Genomic DNA, 18,205 nt, shown 5'->3' with positions numbered 1-18,205 from the left:
TTTGAGAAATACACTAAAATGAAAACTTATAAATACACTATGAAAAATAATAAAAATGTGCAAAACTATTACATTTCTGATTCTTTAGGAACGAGAAATGAAAAAAAGATATCAAATTAATTAAATGAAATCAAATTACAATACATTTAAAAAATACTAAGCACAACGCACACACGACATAGAACAAACAGGCAAAAATGTTTGTTTCCAAGACCACTTTCTTGTGGTCGATGAGTGCAGTAACAAACGTTTTTTAACAAAAAAGCACCACACTCGAAACGAGAGTGAGCAGCAGGCTGGGAAAAAAAGGGTTCCAAATGTAATACAACTCTCTGAGAGACATTGCAACAGTGCAAGTGAGTTTGTTGATGACATCCTTGTTACCATTTAAGGACTGCGCACCGTGGAGCCCAAACATGGTTGCACATGGATTGACATAAGGGGGACTTCAGTGAACATAGCGGCACTTTTGGAGGTTTATACAAGCCCATCTGGAGGGGCAGGACAGCAGCAGGGAGCATCCTTAAATTACAGCTACGTGGAACTTAATGTAGAACCATCCGTCCATTTTATGTAGCACGGTCCTCGTTAGGTTGTGGGTAATATGCAGGTGTTGCAACGGCTGCGCTACATTTCCCCCCGGGTGCATCATGTTTTAACAGCCACACTTTTCCCAAGGGGTGTCATACCTGTGTGGAAGGTTGGCTCTTCAACACATCCATACGTTTCCTGGTCAAATGGTTCAACACCTACACTTTTCCCCCAAGTGAGTTGCACCCATGAGGGATGCAGGTGCTTCAACACCCACACTTTTCCAATGAACTTATCCCCAGGGTAGTCAAATGAGAAGGGGATTTGGGTGCTTCAACACACCCGTATTGTTTTCCCTGGTGAAATGGTTCAACAGCCACACTTCTCCCATTGTTGAGGAATGAGCAATACCGCAACTCCACACCCAGCCCACGTTTTCCTAAGCAGCTAGGTAATGTTCCGGTATTGTGCATTGCTGCTAAGATTGATTTATTTTGCATATACAATACGAACAGAAAGTGCTCTCTTGCTATATATATATATATATATATTTTTTTTTTCATATTCATATCTTGCATAATTTGCCATATTGCAGGATGTAATTGTTTGTGGTAAAATAAACGCTTCGTAGCCTAAAACATTAAAATGTGCATAATTGTATGTTTAAGAGATTAAAAGGGTGTTTAAGAATATAGAAAGTGTTATTTATAAGAGTATGGTATAGGTTAGGGAAGATTCCTCAGAGTCTGGGGATGTTTGTACAGCTTTAAAATATGTATAAATAATAATTAAAAAAAAAAAAAACGTGGTCGAAACTTTGGGTATTTCTCCTATTGCAGGGGTGGTCCGGGACCTGACTCCGGTGATAAGCGGTGGATTACTGTACTGTATTGTATGAGTGTTGCAGGAATCATTTCTTGACGGTCCCTGAGTGGGGGAGCCAGGGAGTGCATGCGGCGCGCATTCCCGTGACAACGCTGCGTGGAACTCCAGTCGGCGTGCGGCATCCAGGTCGTCAGTGATGGTGGCTTAGTGGCGTGACCTTGACTTGCTCTTGTCTGAGATGGACAGACACAAGTGGTGCTGCTGCCTGGTGTGCGCGTTGCTGGGCACCGTCGGTCTGCTGTGCGTGTGCTTGGCCACTCTGCTTCCCGCGGCGTGTTCCGGCAGCGGCGGTGGCTTCCGGCACGCCGCCGTCGCCGCAGACTCGCTGCTTTGCTCGCAGGTTGGCAGGTAGGTCACTATCAACCTATACAATTCGGCTCGATTATTTTTTTTCAGTGTTCTGTGGCTTTCGTGGCGTAGGATTCACATCACACTTTGTTGATGAGTCAGCTGTTTGTGTGAAATTGAGCGAGGTGATAATCAGTTTAAGAGATTGGATAAGATGTGTGGGGAGTAAATGGATAATACCCACATAGACATGCTGCCTACTTCATGATACTACATTGGGAGTCCACGACATGCGAATTGATACTTTGACGAAATATGCTCAAAGTATTTGGACAGTTTGAATTCAGTTGCTGATATTCAGTGGATATAAAAAGTCTACACACCCCGATTCAAATGCCAGGGTTATGTGATGTATAAAAATGAGACCAAGACAACTCATTTCAAAACTGGCATTTGGACTGGGGGGGGTGTAGACTTTTTATATCTACTCTGCAACACCACAATGGATTTGAATTAAAGCAATCAGCATGTCATTCAAGACGTGCAGCTCTGATTTAACACTTGAACGACCTGCTTGACCAATAAGCAGAGCACATAAAGAAAGCAAGTAATCAGATTTGAGGACCATAGATGCCTTTTCCAAAAATGGCAGCTAAAGCGTATAGTGACCGATGTTGTTCAAGGAATTCTTTTTTTTAACACTCATAACTCTTTGCTATCGTAGAAAAAAAAAAAATAACGGTGGGTGTGGAACCCTACAAATGAGATGAACATAGAAATGGCAACTATGCTAACATTCCATATCTTCTGCTATATTTCAACGCTTTGAAAAAATATGATGAAATGATTCAAAACAAAACAAAGAAAGCAGCCTTTTTTTTGTTTTTTTGCAGAGTACCTTCACAATTCCAGTGACTAGAAGGGTTTGGACAGCGCATTAGACTAGTAGTTGGCTCGTCTAGTCTGCTGCTTGTTTGTCTCCTTGTGAAATGCATCACATTTTCAATGAACACCAGTGACATCATGTTTTGACGCAAGATGTGGTATGCTTTGGATAATGAGCTGCTCCTACTTCAGTTTCAGACAGGGAGGGGCAAACTATGGGCTGAATACAACCTGTGCCATTTAATGATTATCAAGTGTGCAATAAAACACATCTACTCATATACCTAATTTCAATGTGAAAGAATTTTCGAACTTGTAGTATACCTATTTATAATTCACAATTGACTTTTGAAGGAGAAAAATGTGCATTATAGACTACAAATTACAGTAATTATATATATATATATATATATTTACTGTTTTTCATTCATCCAGTTATATAATTGGAAATGGATTCATTGTAATAATATTGATAAACAAAACATTAATTATTAAATATATCCAAAACTCATGTGAATGCATTATTTAATTATTAAAATAAATATTTTATGTTCACGGTTTATTTCTATTCATTTATCTACAAATGAGCTGACCTATCTGTCCATATAAACAAATTAAACGTGGCCCTTGTGCACCATCTAAAAAAATAAATATTTTGAAAATATGTAATAATCACATCTTCAAATTCATTGTGGCAGTGTATCCAATACAGGAGTGGTATCAAAAATTACAATGATAACAGTGCTCAGCTTTGATGGACACTTGCCTAAAATGTGGTTTGATATTGTGATTAGAGTTTACAGCGTACTGCGCTACACTACGCTGTGAGGCAGGCGTGGTAAACACCGTACATTATTTTTTTTTATTTGCCAGCTCTGCGTGTAATGCAGACAGACTTGTCTCTCCTCCTGACAAGTAACAAGTAGCGCATGGTTCATGTCCCATTACTGGAGTGTACGCATGAAATTCCCCGGCACATACCTGAATGGCGGCCCTCTTCCAGGAGCTTGCTGCAGCAGGGCGGCTCGGCAGTAGACGGCGCCATCGCGGCCCTCCTGTGCACCGCAGTGGTCTACCCTCAGAGCATGGGACTCGGCGGCGGTTCCGTCGTAACTGTTCGAAATAGAACAGGTTGGTGCCCTTAAGTCCTAAGTCTTTTGCAAAGTTGATTGTCAATGTGCTTGACGTAATTTTTTCCCCAGGTAAGGTGACGGTCTACAACTTCAGAGAGACGGTCCCACGGAAATTTAAAAGCAACCTGTTAGATGACTGTCCTGACTCGTTCAAATATATGGCAGGTAATTACAGAATATATGTTGTAAATATGCATTAGCATCGAGGACTACCATTTGCAGCATTTCACTCTCCTAGGTAGTCAGTGGATCGGCGTTCCCGGAGAGCTGCGGGGCTACGAGGCCCTTCACAAGCGGTACGGCAGGTTGCCGTGGTCCAAGCTCTTCGAGGAGCCCATAAGACTGGCCAGGGAGGGCATCCCGGTGCCTCCTCATCTGGGGAAGATTCTTAGCATGCCCACTGTGAAAAGCAGAGTAGAAGATTCTTCCCTCTGGTACAAAAACAACACTATTTGATTACGGTGTTCCCACGCACATTCGCGATTAGCAAATTTACCTATTCACATTTTTATTTTGGAGCGCATCTTCTTTATTAGGCCAAAGCAATGTCCAATATAAAAGTATTGCTTTGGTGCCATCTCCTGGCATGTTGGTGCCAAGGAACTACAGTGGTACTTTGAGAAACAAGTTATTCTTTCTGTGCCCACGCTCGTAACTCAAAACATTAGCATCTCAAACCATCTTACGTACTATGTTTGTTGTATCGGTGGGAATTCATGCAAAGGAGCCCCGATCAGAAACTGGCACCATAGACAGATGGATAACATAGTCTGAGGTCATACAATTTAGAATTTGAACAAAGAAATTCAGGAAAAATGTGCCACCAAGTTTTTAGATTAATTATATCGTACCATTACATCCGGCTAAACTTCCACGTATCTCTCAAGAATTAAGCATCCCTGTTATGGCAATTGTGTGAGGATGAAAAAAACCCAAAACGCTTATTGTATGTATGCAATGTAAAAGATAATTCAGAATAATGTCAATGTTTTGTTTTTTTCTAACAGTGAGGTTTTTTGCAACAACAACAAGAGTACGCTGGGGACAGGAGACATCATGAAGTTTCCTCAACTTGCTGAGAGCATGCAGCTCATTGCCGACAAAGGAGCCGACGCCTTCTACATTGGCCAGATGGCTTTGGATTTAATTCGCGACGTCAAAGCCGCAGGTGGGTGATTTATGGAAATGTTCAATAATATTATTCATAAAGAAATTTAAGGTAAAAATAGTGCAACTAAAACCCTCGGAAGTAGGCAAGGAGAGCCTCAGTTGCAGACGCGCTTTCATTCATTTATTGAACAGAACAAACACACGAATACAAAATGAGAAAAGGACAAAGAAGGAATGACATGAGGAAAAGGTCACAAGGAGCAGACGCTCACACGGAACCAAGCAGCCCAGCCGACTGACTCCAGCTCGTGACGTGACGCACTAGGTCGTGTCACGTAAAAAGACACATTAACACACGGATACTACAGTACCTTCCATCCTTCCGTTTCTTGTATGACAGCCCTTGGAAAAATGAAAAAAGCACGACTGGCCGGCAACCAAGTCCAGGGTGTAACCCGCCTGGATGGACTAATGGTTCTGTATGTCACTCTTATAGGTGGGACATTAGAAATGGAGGATCTCAGGTCCTACCGGGTCAGGGTGGCAGACGCGTGGACAGTTCCTCTGGGGGACAACCTGATGCACATCCCTCCACCGCCTGCTGGGGGCGTCCTGCTTGCTTTTATCCTCAAGATCATGCAAGGTTTTCGCTCTCATTTTCTGGGAACGTTAGCGCTGGCATTGGGCGGAATCCTCGTGCCACCAGAACCATCACTTTTCAGGAAACCCATTACAAAAAGCACATTTGTTGAGTTATTAACATAGCATCGTCAAAGAGAGCAACACTTTCAACACTTAAGATTGGTCAATAAATTGTACAAATAACACACACAAACATGTGGGGACTGGCCAATAGTATAGATTTGTTAAAAAATTTGAAATTTGCCAAATTTGGACATAGGAGGTTTAGCCCGACGCCAGCAAAAGACTGACTATCCAAGTAGTAGTATCTGTGTCCGTCTTCTTTTTGCAGGGTTCTCCTTGACACCACATTCCCTGGACGGGGACCGGAAAACTCAGTTTTACCATCATTATATAGAGGCGGTCAAATTTGCCAATGGCCAGCGACGGAGCATTCGTGATCCTTTCTTCAACAGCGAGACGGTTAGGATTAGACATTTATGGAAAGTCATAATACTATCATACATTTGTGAATAAAAAAACATTTCGTTGAAGAAAGAAAAAGCAACAATTCTGACTGAAATCTGAGGTGTGTCAGCAAGGTTCCAGGACTGGTTTCACAAAACATATTTCAAATCCAAACTACAAGCTTTCCCTGCTCGCGTGTCTTCTCGCGCACTGAGCCAAGCAAATGTGCAGTACCCGGAAAGAAATTTGTCGTTCAGGGCCCAAGAAGAGGCGGGAGTTGTAGCAAGGTAACTTGCCGCTGTTCACATTGCAATGAGCATCTGACAGTTCCTGGCTGAGAAGAACCGTTCTGGAGCAACCACTCACCCGACCTGGCGCCGTGTGATTTTTTCCCCCCCCCTCTTTTCCAAGACGTGGTTGACATCAAGATGGCCGTAATGACGGAGCTGCGGAAGATCCCGGAAGAATCCTTCCAGGAGTGGACGAAGGCCTGGCAGAGAAAGCTGGGAAAGTGCATTAGACTCCAGGGGGATAACTTTGAAAGGGAAAACATGTCATAAGTAGTTTAAAATTATCTTTTGTGACACCAGCTCTGGAACGTTTTCTGTTTTCCTATCACAACAAGAAGCCACTCAAGTGGGCACAACAAAGCAGGAAAATGTTGGAAAATGTTGGCTTCTTTTAGGCTGCAGATCATCTGATGGATCACGCCTTCATCGATCACATCAGGAGAATGATTTCTTCCAACGGCACCCACCCGCCCTCCTACTACTCCGACTTCAGGCCGCCGCCAGATGACACGGGAACGTCGCACGTGTCCGTGCTGGATGAAGACGGACTGGCCGTCTCTGCCACCAGCACCATAAACCATTTGTGAGGAGACGCTTGTTGGAAATGTCCCCAAGTATAAAGGTTGTCATCACTGTCTCTTGGTGTAGATTCGGAGGAAGCGTTTACTCCCCACGGACAGGCATCATCCTTAATAACGAGCTGGCTGACTTCTGTGGAAGAGCAGACACGCTGAAGCCCGGTAAAGTCTACTTTCATCTCTGTGGGTACGTGAATGGACCGACAGCTGTGCAACGTTAAAAACGGCTTCGTTTTGGTCGCATCGGTCCAGACAATAAAAGCTATTCCAGTCAGTGTCACATGAAATTTGCAGTTGTTGTAGTTAGTTGCTTCCTTGGCTCACTTTTGCTTGCCAAAGAGAACTACGGTGGACGGAGGTAAATGGAGGTTTCCATCATTTATTTGGAGTAAATAATGATTTTGTTGTTGTTGTTTGTTTCTTTTTAAACGTATGCCGTGAATTAGATTTGCGTCGATCGTAAAATTCGACGAATAAGGCTAAAAAAAAAAAAAAGAATAAATTTTGAAAAAGAAAAATCGAGGGGAAAAAAATGTAAAACGGGAAAAAGATTAAAAAAATAAAAAAATCTGCAAATAGGTGAAGTATGCGGGGTTCAAGGTAACTGTAATTGAGCGCCATTTATTGTTCCAATAACTTTTGCTCAGATGGAAAATGGGTCGGTTCAAATGAAAGGTGCTATCTTCTAAGTTACATGTAAATACCTGGAAATAACAGCCGGAATCCGGAGGTGTCAATTACGAGCAGATTTTCACTTTTCGCGGCACTGCTCGGTCCCTATCCAGCGCGAATACTGTATAGCGTAATGTTTGCATGTTGTTTCAGGTGAGCAGCCTCCCTCCTCAATGACACCAGCTATACTTGAGTCCAAGTCTGGCGGACTTCTTGTGATTGGTGGAGCAGGGGGAAGCATGATCACCACTGCAGTGGCCTTGGTATTCCTCAAATACACTATTTGTCATTTATATATATTTTGTGTTGACATGGTTTATCTGTTAACCCAGTCTGTGATAAATCACCTTTGGCTGGGCATGAGTCTGAAGGAGGCCATAGACGCTCCCATCGTGTTTGTCGACTCCAAGAACAATGTGAATTTTCCACCCGAGTTTGACCAGGTGATGTACTAAAACGCACATTGTGACCAAATATGATCACACGTAATACGAATGTCACATTTCTTCTGTCTTCAGTCTGTAATCGACGGTCTCAGAGCTCTCGGACACCAGGTTGGACAAATGCAATATTTTTTCAACATAGTAAACGCTGTGGAGAAGGAGGAGATATGCATTGTGGCTGAATCGGATGCAAGGAAGAAGGGGATGGCAGACGGATATTGACATGAACACGTCGTAATTTCCCCTTAAGGCTCTCTTTTAATATTAACAAAAATAAGGTGAGCTTTCTGGTAGCTTCTTAATGGAACCAAAGAACAAAATCACTGATGAGTTTTGATACATAAATACCATGTACTTTGTCGACTATATGACCTTTTCAACATGTTCTATTATTATTTGAGGTTTTTTTTTGTTATTAGTCTTTTTTTCATTATTATCATGTTTTTTTAAATGTACTGGCGGTGGGGGTGTGGGGGGCATTCAATTTCATTCTGGACATAGTTAAGTTACAAAAATGGTTTATTCCTTACAAAAGGAAAATTATGATTATATGTTAAATAGCTGTTGTATTATTTTGACATTTATTTCTGTCAGCCTTTTTACTGGTGCAAGAAAATCATATAGAGTTAAAGACAAAAGTGATATAAATTCATAACAATGAGATAGGTGTAAAAAGTTTTAACCCTCTCAGGATATGTTTCTTTTAATTTCAGTTTGGCTTTATTGATAAGTTGTTTTTTTGCCCCATTTAAAAAAAATACAAAACAAACTATTAAAAAATGGCTTTGGAAAAATTGGCTTAAAAATCTCAATTCTTCAAATGTTCAACCTCAGAAAACTATCGTAGTACAATAAAAGGACTTTTTAAATTTTTATTTTTCCACATAAAAAAAACTTATATTGTACATTTATAGATAGTACACACACACACACACACACACATATATACACAGACCCTTTCCCCAAAAAAAATTATATCATGGAAAAGTTGATTTATTTCCATAATTCCATTCAAAATGTTAAACTTTCATAGATTGAGGGCCCACAATTTAAACAATTTCAAGTATTTATTTATTTTTATTATATTTTACATAATTTGGGCTTCCAGCTCATAAAACCCACAAAATCAGGAATTAAAAAAATTAAAACACTTTGAAGAAATCAGCCCAAATTTTGCAGGCTGTAAATGTTTTAAACTGTGTGTCACACACTAATCATCTACTGAACTCACAGCACCTGCACAGGTTTCCCCAGGTGTCATTAAATTGCTTCAGTTTGGTTCAATTGTCTCTGTTGGGTTCAATATGGGGAAAACTGCAGACTTGACAACTGGCCAGAAGACCATCATTGATACCCTCCTTAGGATGGGTAAGCCACAAACGTTCATAGCTAAGGAGGCTGGTGGTTCACAGAGTGCTATGTCCAAGCATGTCAATGGAAGGACAAAATGTTGCAGGAGATGATGCGCAGGCAAAAGCGATGACTGTGGGCTTCACCGGATTCTCAAACAGAGAAGATTCAAGAATGTAGCAGAGATCCAGAAAGAGTGGAATGAGGTGGGCGTCACAGCTTCAAAAACAACCACATGCAGATGCATCCGGGAGATGGGCTACAACTGTCGGGTGAAGCCACTTCTGAGCCAACGTAGGAAGTGTCTCAACTGGGCCAAGGAGAAGAAGGACTGGACTGATAGCCAGTGGTCCGGGGTCCTCTTTTCCAATGAAAGTAAAGTGTGCCTTTCATTCGGGAATCAAGGTCCAAGGGTTTGGAGGAAGACTGGTGAAGAAGAGAACCCAAGCTGCTTGAGGTCCAGTGTGAAATATCCACAGTCCGTCATGATTTGGGGTGCAATGTCCAGTGCAGATGTTGGTAAACTCTGCTTTCTTAAATCCAAGGTCACCACAAGAGTCTACCAAAATGTTTTAGAAGACTTGATGATTCCTTCTGCTGAGGATCTGTATGGAGATGCAGATTCCATCTTCCAGAAGGACCTGGCCCCTGCCCATACCGCCAGAAGCACCAAAACCTGGTTTGGTGCCCATGCCATCACAGTGCTTGACTGGCCAGCCAACTCGCCAGATCTAAACCCCATTGAGAATCTATGGGGTATTATCAAGAGGAAAATGAGGGGCACCAGAACCAAAAACAAACAACTGAGCATCAAGGAAATCTGGAATTCCTGATTTCCTGGGTTTTATGAGCTGGAAGCCCAAATTATGTAAACATAAATAAATACTTCGAATTGTGGGCCCTGAATCTATAATCTATGAAAGTAACTTTGAATGGAATTATGGAAATAAAATAAACTTTGCCATGATATTAATTTTTTTGGGGAAAGGGTCTGCATGTGTACTAGTACACCTTTTCTTCATTGTATTGAATTTTAACCTTTTAATGTCGTTATCCTTATGTAGCAGAGAAATTATGTTAATCTACTCCCTTATAGTGATCTGGGCCCATTGGAACTGAAGTTTACCATATATTCCTTGTCCCTTTAGGGTTACACTTTATGAAAACAACCGTTAAAATAAGGTTTAATTTCTAATAAACTGGAATGTACATCATGTGTGTTATCACAGCCATCAAAGCATTATGTTGATCAAACTGCTGCACTCTGCTTTGTACTGCTTTCTCACTGTGGTACATGTCATACAAGCACATTTTACTGTCATCAAATAAACAAGTGCCCTAAAAAAAATGGCTGAAAATTGACCCACGGGAAAAGTGTCTTTTTTTTTTTATTTTGGGGTCTGGCTGGGGCCCCTAGTGTACTTAGGTTACCACATGACTCTGGGACCTAAAAGTGAGGGAAAGCGTAAAAGAAAATGGAAAATGAGCCTTCTTGGCTATATAAACTGCATATCTTTAAAAAAAAAAATGGACTCAAACCCAAAAAAAGGTTCTGAATAATTAAAATGTATCCAGTTTAATTTTCAGCAGATGAATATGTACACGTTTACGTTCATTTACCTTCAGGCAGCGAGCGAAGCAAATACTGACATAGTATTCTGTCAAGGCGAGTTCCAGCATCAACAAACAAACAAGATTTAAAATAGTCACAATTTTGTTCCACAAACAATATGTCATTGGTCCATGTGTGTAATCATTTTATCTGGAAAATAAAATACTAGTGTTCTCTTGTAGCTCAATATAAGGAATACAATCAGCAGTTGTCATCGTCGCACGAGGGGGGAGGGGTGGCAGCCAAAAGGAAGGGAACTAAAAATAAAAATAAAGCAAATATACAATAAAAATATAAATTTCTTTTTTAAAAAAATGGACACTCAGGGTGTGGCAGAAGTAATATTTACTGTATTTTAAAAACATGTTTTGTGATTTGGCCTTTTCTGCTGGTGTCCACTGACTATCCTGAGATGTTCTTCTCATCTTGAAGACATTCCAGGACATAGTGGATCACCCGGTAGCAGAAGATATATTGGTCCTGAAAGCAAATCACCAAAATATACTTACATAAGGTAAGAAATAAAGTCATGATTTGTAGAAAGGCATGCTTCAAAGTAACTCGTACCTCTGTCTGGACCATTCCCTTTCGCTGAAGTCTCATGTTTCGTACCACATCTGAAATATCAAACTGAGGAGAAAAACAATTTCACCACGCATTCTTATGTTGACACCTTTTTATATTGCGTGGAGAAAAAAATGCGATTGGCTGGCGACCGGTTCAGGGTGTACCCCGCCTCCCGCCCGAAGATAGTTGGGATAGGCTCCAGCAGCCTGCGACCCTAGTGAGGATAAGCGGTAAATAAAATGGATGGATGGATGGAAATTTTTTCTTTTTTCACATGCCGATGTTCTCTTTAAATGGGTGACGAAGTGGATGGGTCAATTTATTGACTCTGGTGGTAGTATCAGAGCCACAAGAGAGGTAGGATGACCAGGAGCGTAGCACCACATTCTGGGCCCTCATATATAAGCCTCCTGAAGGGTCCCCCACCCAACACCAAACCCAGCCTCACACACTGTACTCTATCCGAAGATTTTTTTTTTTTTTATAATGGTTTGTGAATTATGTTAGTTTAAGTTTGTGCTCATCGTGTTGGATATCAAAAGGCAGGCCTATTAATGAACCCCAAAGTCGACTACAACACAACTATTATAATTTCCTTCCTACAGGTTACTTAAAAAATTATGTGTTCAGGGCTTGACATTCACACCTGCCAACCTGCCAAATGCGGGTGAATTTCAGCAGTGGCGGGTAACACCGCCACTCTGACATTTAAATTGAATGAACATTGGGACGTCCTATTAAATGCTGTCTGATGACATTACCTGGTAATGCTAAAGCTAGCTAGTAGCTAACATCTTACTGCCACCACTATCAGCTAAATAGCTAGCTCCCACCAACATTAGCTCCTAATGTGATCTACTAGCTTGCGCCTAACATCATCAACTGGACCACATGAATGCAAATCAGCATTAGCTACTAAGGCTAGCTGCAGACAACCGTAGCTGCTGACGCTATCCGCTGGCGCCTAACGCTATCTGCCGACAACATGAGCTGACAAGACTTGCAGAGGTCACCAATATTGTGCCCACAAGAGTCGCCCGCGAGCCTGTTTTAAAATACCTCAACAGTGTAAAAGACATTGTGACTTCTGAGGAGATCATTTAAAAATGTAAACACCTGCAGAGATTTATAGTTAAAAAAAAAAAGGATTGCGTATTGATATTTATCTGTTACCCACCTTATTAAATCATTGTTGATAATTATTGTAAAAAATAATTAACTTGATCAGTGTATTTACCGAGATAAATATTAAATATTAACAATAACATAACTAAAGGTCATTTTATTATAATTTGTTATTTCAGAGTTGTGTATCAAACTGGTAGCCCTTCACATGAACCAGAAGCCAAAAAGTTGCCCTCAGTTTTAGCAGCTAATAAGTTACTGCTATCACTATCAGAAAAATAGCTAGCTTTAGCTCCGATTAATATCTATTAGATAGTTAGTTGCCAACAACATAAGCTGCTTAGGCTATATGTGGGCTTGTGCCTGACAACGCTATCTGAGGGGGACCAAAGAAGAATATGCAAATGAGATTTAGCTACTAAAACTCTCTGCCGGTGACGCTATCCGCGAGCTAGCGCCTGACGTTAGCTGCTTAACGCTATCTGCTAGCACTATCGTTAGCCGTTTTTCGTGTTTTGTTGGACATCTCTAAAAATTATACTTTGAGACATGCATCTACATCTTTGTGTGTCTGTCCTACTCACGTCAGCGTCTTTGCAGATGAGACCGAGGACCACGTCGATGCAAATAAGCGTTCCAGAGCGTCCGATGCCGGCGCTGCAGTGCGTGATGATGGGGCCTGAGCGGTGCACATGCCTCATGTAGGAGATGAAGGTGAGCAGCTGCTCGGGCTGTGACGGTGTCCCGTGGTCAGGCCAGCCCGTGTAGTTCAGGTGCGTCACCAGTTGCGTTTCATCCGTCTGGACAACAACATTCATCAGGTGATCGCGCTTCTTTTTACACTTACAATTTTCACATGCTTACCGTCACGTCTTTGACCTCCATGAGTCGGATGACAAAGTGGTCCAGGTATTGATCTTTGACTAGCTTGACCTGCAGGCACTCGTCCACCATCTCAGTGGTACCCGGTGAGTCGGGCCAGTACCGTTGGCACTTCACCTTGCCGCCCTCAATCTCTTGCGTCATCATGGCGACCACGTTGGACTTCTGCTCCCAAACCATCTGCCAGAAGTCGCCCATAGTGGTGGGCAAAGGTCCCTGGCAGGCGATGTATGCAAACTCCTTGTCCTTTACGTGCATCTTGATGTGGTTGGCGTTAATGTAGCCGCCGTTTGTGCCGAGCACCACCCGCGTTGTGTCGACTGCAAGAAAACAGGTATGGGAGAACACACTTGAAGTACAGTAGATCCTACATAGTATTTGCCAGCACTAGTACAGTCGTATCCCAAAATATGAAGTCAAAATTTGGACTTCCAACAAAAATTTTGTGGAAAATGCTTGCCGTCATGCGAAACTCATCGGGGGAAACCACCATGAGCTACTATTAACAATATATCAGCAATATTAAGCATATTAAGATATGTATGAAACACTATTGTATTATTATTAATATTTATACCACAATTTGCACTCATTGTTCTGTGACTGTAGAATACAGGACTACTAGCACTTTTACATTATTTTTGTCTTGAATTTCGGTCAAGTTTCAGAATCAGAATCAGAATCATCTTTATTTGCCAAGTATGTCCAAAACACACAAGGAATTTGTCTCCGGTAGTTGGAGCCGCTCTAGTACAACAGACAGTCAATTTACAGAACACTTTGGAGACAGTGAAATGTGAAATAGAACTATTATGCATATAAACAGATGTTTCATACACTGTATATATCAGGTATATTATCAATATGTTGTTATATATCATTGTCAATATATCATACTTTGCACTGTACAAATATTACTATAGCATAATAAAAGTTCATTTAGTGCTAACCACGTAACAACATCAATGTTTTCCTTGTTTAGATTATATTTTTAATCCCTCCTCAATGCTGCTCTTTTTTATTTTAATCTGTTGGTGTACATATTTCATCTCATTGATACAAGAGTTTGTGTGAATATTGTTGCTGTGACGATTTAATCTCTCTCTCCATCTATCTAGCTATAGCTGTATTACAGTCCGTCAGTTTTAAATAATGTCTTTAAAACCTCATAACTAGCTACTGCCTTGTTAAGACTGAGATACTGCAGTCAGGTAAAACGGGGCCTTTAAAACAAGCTGACAAACTTGTGTTCCTAAAATTCAATCTCTGAATTAGTTCAATTATTTGCACGTTTACTGGTTAAATGGTAGGCACACTTGAAACACTTATTTTAATTATTTGCACTTGATTGCATTCCTTGCAATATTAGTAATTCGAACTGCTCTATGTGCTAGAGGACTCTGCATCTTTTTGCACAATTGTTTTTTGTCAATGTCTTTATGTCTCCAAAGTGTTCTGTAAATTGCCTGTCTGTTGTACTAGAGCGGCTCCAACTACCGGAGACAAATTCCTTGTGTGTTTTGGACATACTTGGCAAATAAAGATGATTCTGATTCTGATTTGTATTTAGTTTTCTTCTGTATTTATCTTTTATTAATTTTATAGCTACCTCGGTGTATCCTCCCCTTCCCGTTTGTGTTAACTCACAAGGGACAATGTTTTTGTAACGGTTCTTCCTCTTGTTCTCCTTCGTCTGGCCCACCAAACAGTCGTCCAGAGGTTGAAGATTTTGAAGATTCTATAAGAAAAACAACGTCAGGATGATGAGAGGAAACGCAGATACTACAGATACTGAAATGAACGATTTTCACCTCAAACTCCTGCTGGGGGACTTTCTGGTCCAGAAGCCCCTTCATCATGCGCACCACACCGTTGAGCTTGGGACCAGTGTACTGGCCATCAGGGACCACTTCCACCAATGGTAAGGAGGTCAGTTCGTCCTCAGTGATGATTGGCCCATCTGCGTCGAAACACAGCCAAAGACAATATACAGTATGATAAAGCCATGAAGAAAAACAAATCCTGAGAAAATAATGTTAACAACAGTATTCATAAAATTATAATTGTATACTGGTACTGTAAAAGGTAAACAGTTGAAGATTTTAAAACTTTAAAATTGTCATATAACAGTCAATTCTCAACTGACAATTAGTGGGGATTGTGGGGGGGCGGGCAATCATAAAAATGCACACTTTTATGTAATTTATTTTTGTAGGATTTTCAATTGTAATATTTTAACTACACAAATCAGGGATCGATTACAGTTTTGTGACAGTTATACAAGGAATACAATAAATGAAATAAAAAAACAATTTCAATATTTTTTATAATGTATAAATGTATAATATACATATATATAAATATATATACACATATAATATATAAATGTATAATATAAATATATATAAATACATGTACATACATATATATATATATATATATATATATATATATATATATATAAAATAACACAATTACAATTATTTAGAAAGTCTACAAATGTTGATCTTTGGTTTTATTTTATTAATTGTATCACTTATAGGATTCTCATAGCAATTTGTGTATTAATTAAAAAAATATTTTTGTGATAAAACAAAGTATTTTAAATAAAATGAAATCAAATGTTTGATTTGAAATCAATCAAGTTTTTTAATGCAAAAATAATTTACCATTTCTGAATTTGGAGTTGAGGTTTTCAATGGGCAGCTCATCGCTTCCCCATGTGATGACGTCATCGTCTTCTGGCTGGCCAGCGCTCATTTGCAGATAACTGCCCATTCAACAACAGCAACAAACAGGATGTTAAAAAAACATAAAAAATCCTCAGCTGTGCACACTTTACAAGAGCCAAATCTTACTTTTCATTGCTGGGGGTGTCCACACTCTCCTCCAGCCATTCAACTTTACGGGAACTCTAAGGAGAGAAAGGACAACCAATTAAAATGTGAAATTTAAGTGTTTTATATTTAAGCGAGAGGTTTTTGATGAGGACCTCGGGTGAGTCTTCGGGTAAGGAGGAGCCGTCGTAGTCTGTGTCCTCGGAGAGGTCAGCACTGTGCTCCCTTTTGGGATGGGGCGGACCTTCGTCATAGTCGGTTGGCGGTAATGGTGGACAATCAGATTTTACTAAGTTATGGGGACTACCCAACTTGGTCTTCACCCCGCTATCCTCACTGAGATCTGAAAACATTTGACTATTACAAACCATGATCGATTCCAACAAGTTGCAAGTCAGAAGAAAATCATAAACTTGAAAAAGCGAAAGTAAGACAGATGAAGACAGATGCATTTAATCGACTAGTCACTGACCCGATCAAGCCAATAGAGCCATTTTTTTCACTTTGCTAGGGATGCACTGAAATTAAAATTCTTGGCGGAAACCCAAAATCAGGGAACACAGGCCAAAAACCGAAATAATGAAAGAAATTCTTCCATCCATCCATTTTCCATACCCCTTCTCCTCACTTGGGTCACAGGTGTGCTGGAGCCTATCCTAGATGACTCTGGGTGAGAGGAGGGGTACACCCTGAACTGGTCGCCAGACAATCGCAGGCCACACACAGCCATTCACACCTGCGGGTAATTTAGAGTCTTTAATTAACCTACCATGCATGTTTTTGGGATGTGGGAGGAAACCGGAGTACCCAGAGAAAACCCACACAGGCACGGGGAGAACATGCAAACTCGACACAGGCAGGGCCAGATTTGAACGCGGGTTCTTAGAACTGTGAAGCAGATGTGCTAACCAGTCGTCCACCGTGCCGCCCACCAAAAGAAATTGTTATGCCAATTATTACCAGTAGTTCAAATATTTCCTCTATCTACTACTGCTGCTGAAATGCAAATGTACCCAATGTGTGACGAATAAAAGTTATTTTATCTTACACTATGAATACAGAGCGGCACGCTGGCCGACTGGTGAGCACATCTGACTCACATTTCTGTGGAGTTTGCATGTTCTCCCAAAAGGTATGCTTGTGAGTGTGAATGATTGTTTGTCTATATTTGCCCTGCGATTAGCTAGCGACCAGTTTAGGGTGTATCCCGCCTCTCGCCCAGAGCTAGGCGCCAGCACGTCCGTGACCCTAAGGGACACAGAAAATTGAGGGGTGGATGGATTATAAATAGAGTATTTATTATATCATTATACTTTTAATTTATAGGCCCCTGTTCTCAGGTGACAGAGGCAGTGACATACTAATTCATTTACGGTTCCAGACGGTGTCCTTTGTATTATTTTCTCTCCAAACAATTTTCCAAATTTTCAATCACTTATTTCAGTCTTTCGTGACGTGTCACGATAGCTTAGCAATTAGCATGGGTTCTCAGTCTTTCTCCTGTTTCTCCTAGTCCTCCTTTTGTGATAACGATACTTTGCAGAGTGTAGCTTATTCGCCGCCATGGAGGCGATGATTAGCGAGTTAGAATGCGTTTACTCTGACGCAAAGCGAACTTTCGCCTCCACATCTACAGTATTTATCCGTGTTATCTAGCCTAGCCAGCCGTAGCGTCTAGGTAGCTGAGGCGGCACTGGCCGTGTTTTTTTTTTTTTTTTTTTTTGCTTTGTGGCATGACAACAACCTTTTCGGCCGAAAACGCACTTTGGGATATTTTCGGCCGATAGTTTTCTGTGACCGCATTTTTTGGTGCATTCCTACTGAAGACACAAGTTAAGGAAGATGGAGACACAAACAAGCAACAACTGATGGTACATTCACAGTTTGTGAAACCTCGTCAATTGAAGCTGAAAGTCTAAGACTTTCTG

At 40.8% G+C, this 18,205-nt stretch overlaps 2 protein-coding genes across 4 annotated transcripts in view; one reads left to right on the top strand and one right to left on the bottom strand.

Moving 5' to 3' along the window:
- Positions 1 to 1,466: 1,466 nt before the first annotated feature.
- Positions 1,467 to 10,616, top strand: LOC133414087 (glutathione hydrolase 5 proenzyme-like). The gene is made up of 12 exons (XM_061699220.1): positions 1,467 to 1,764; positions 3,593 to 3,720; positions 3,792 to 3,887; positions 3,961 to 4,156; positions 4,730 to 4,890; positions 5,329 to 5,475; positions 5,806 to 5,936; positions 6,607 to 6,794; positions 6,860 to 6,951; positions 7,615 to 7,724; positions 7,794 to 7,904; positions 7,980 to 10,616. The coding sequence occupies exons 1-12, from the start codon at positions 1,595 to 1,597 to the stop codon at positions 8,124 to 8,126; spliced, it is 1,677 nt and encodes a 558-aa protein (XP_061555204.1). The 5' UTR covers positions 1,467 to 1,594; the 3' UTR covers positions 8,127 to 10,616.
- Positions 10,245 to 18,205, bottom strand: part of ptpn13 (protein tyrosine phosphatase non-receptor type 13) — an 88,141-nt gene continuing 80,180 nt past the window's right edge. For all 3 annotated transcript variants that reach the window (XM_061699217.1, XM_061699218.1, XM_061699219.1), the window contains 9 exons: positions 16,433 to 16,620; positions 16,299 to 16,354; positions 16,110 to 16,210; positions 15,252 to 15,400; positions 15,088 to 15,178; positions 13,423 to 13,760; positions 13,143 to 13,358; positions 11,434 to 11,496; positions 10,245 to 11,346 (listed from right to left, as the gene is read on the bottom strand). In XM_061699217.1, the coding sequence (XP_061555201.1) occupies positions 11,269 to 11,346; positions 11,434 to 11,496; positions 13,143 to 13,358; positions 13,423 to 13,760; positions 15,088 to 15,178; positions 15,252 to 15,400; positions 16,110 to 16,210; positions 16,299 to 16,354; positions 16,433 to 16,620 (1,280 nt within the window). In that variant the 3' untranslated portion in view covers positions 10,245 to 11,268. The remainder of the gene's footprint in view (positions 11,347 to 11,433; positions 11,497 to 13,142; positions 13,359 to 13,422; positions 13,761 to 15,087; positions 15,179 to 15,251; positions 15,401 to 16,109; positions 16,211 to 16,298; positions 16,355 to 16,432; positions 16,621 to 18,205) is intronic.

This window comes from Phycodurus eques, chromosome 15, assembly GCF_024500275.1.
Source record: "Phycodurus eques isolate BA_2022a chromosome 15, UOR_Pequ_1.1, whole genome shotgun sequence".
Taxonomy (NCBI): domain Eukaryota; kingdom Metazoa; phylum Chordata; class Actinopteri; order Syngnathiformes; family Syngnathidae; genus Phycodurus; species Phycodurus eques.
Note: the sequence above shows the minus strand (reverse complement) of the source record. Positions and strands in the feature narration are given on the sequence as shown.

Coding starts and splice junctions, on each gene's coding strand:
- LOC133414087 (XM_061699220.1), top strand. CDS start 1,595: ATGGACAGACACAAGTGGTGCTGCTGCCTGGTGTGCGCGTTGCTGGGC. Junction 1,765..3,592: donor CTTTGCTCGCAGGTTGGCAG/GTAGGTCACTAT, acceptor GCCCTCTTCCAG/GAGCTTGCTGCAGCAGGGCG. Junction 6,795..6,859: donor ACCAGCACCATAAACCATTT/GTGAGGAGACGC, acceptor CTCTTGGTGTAG/ATTCGGAGGAAGCGTTTACT.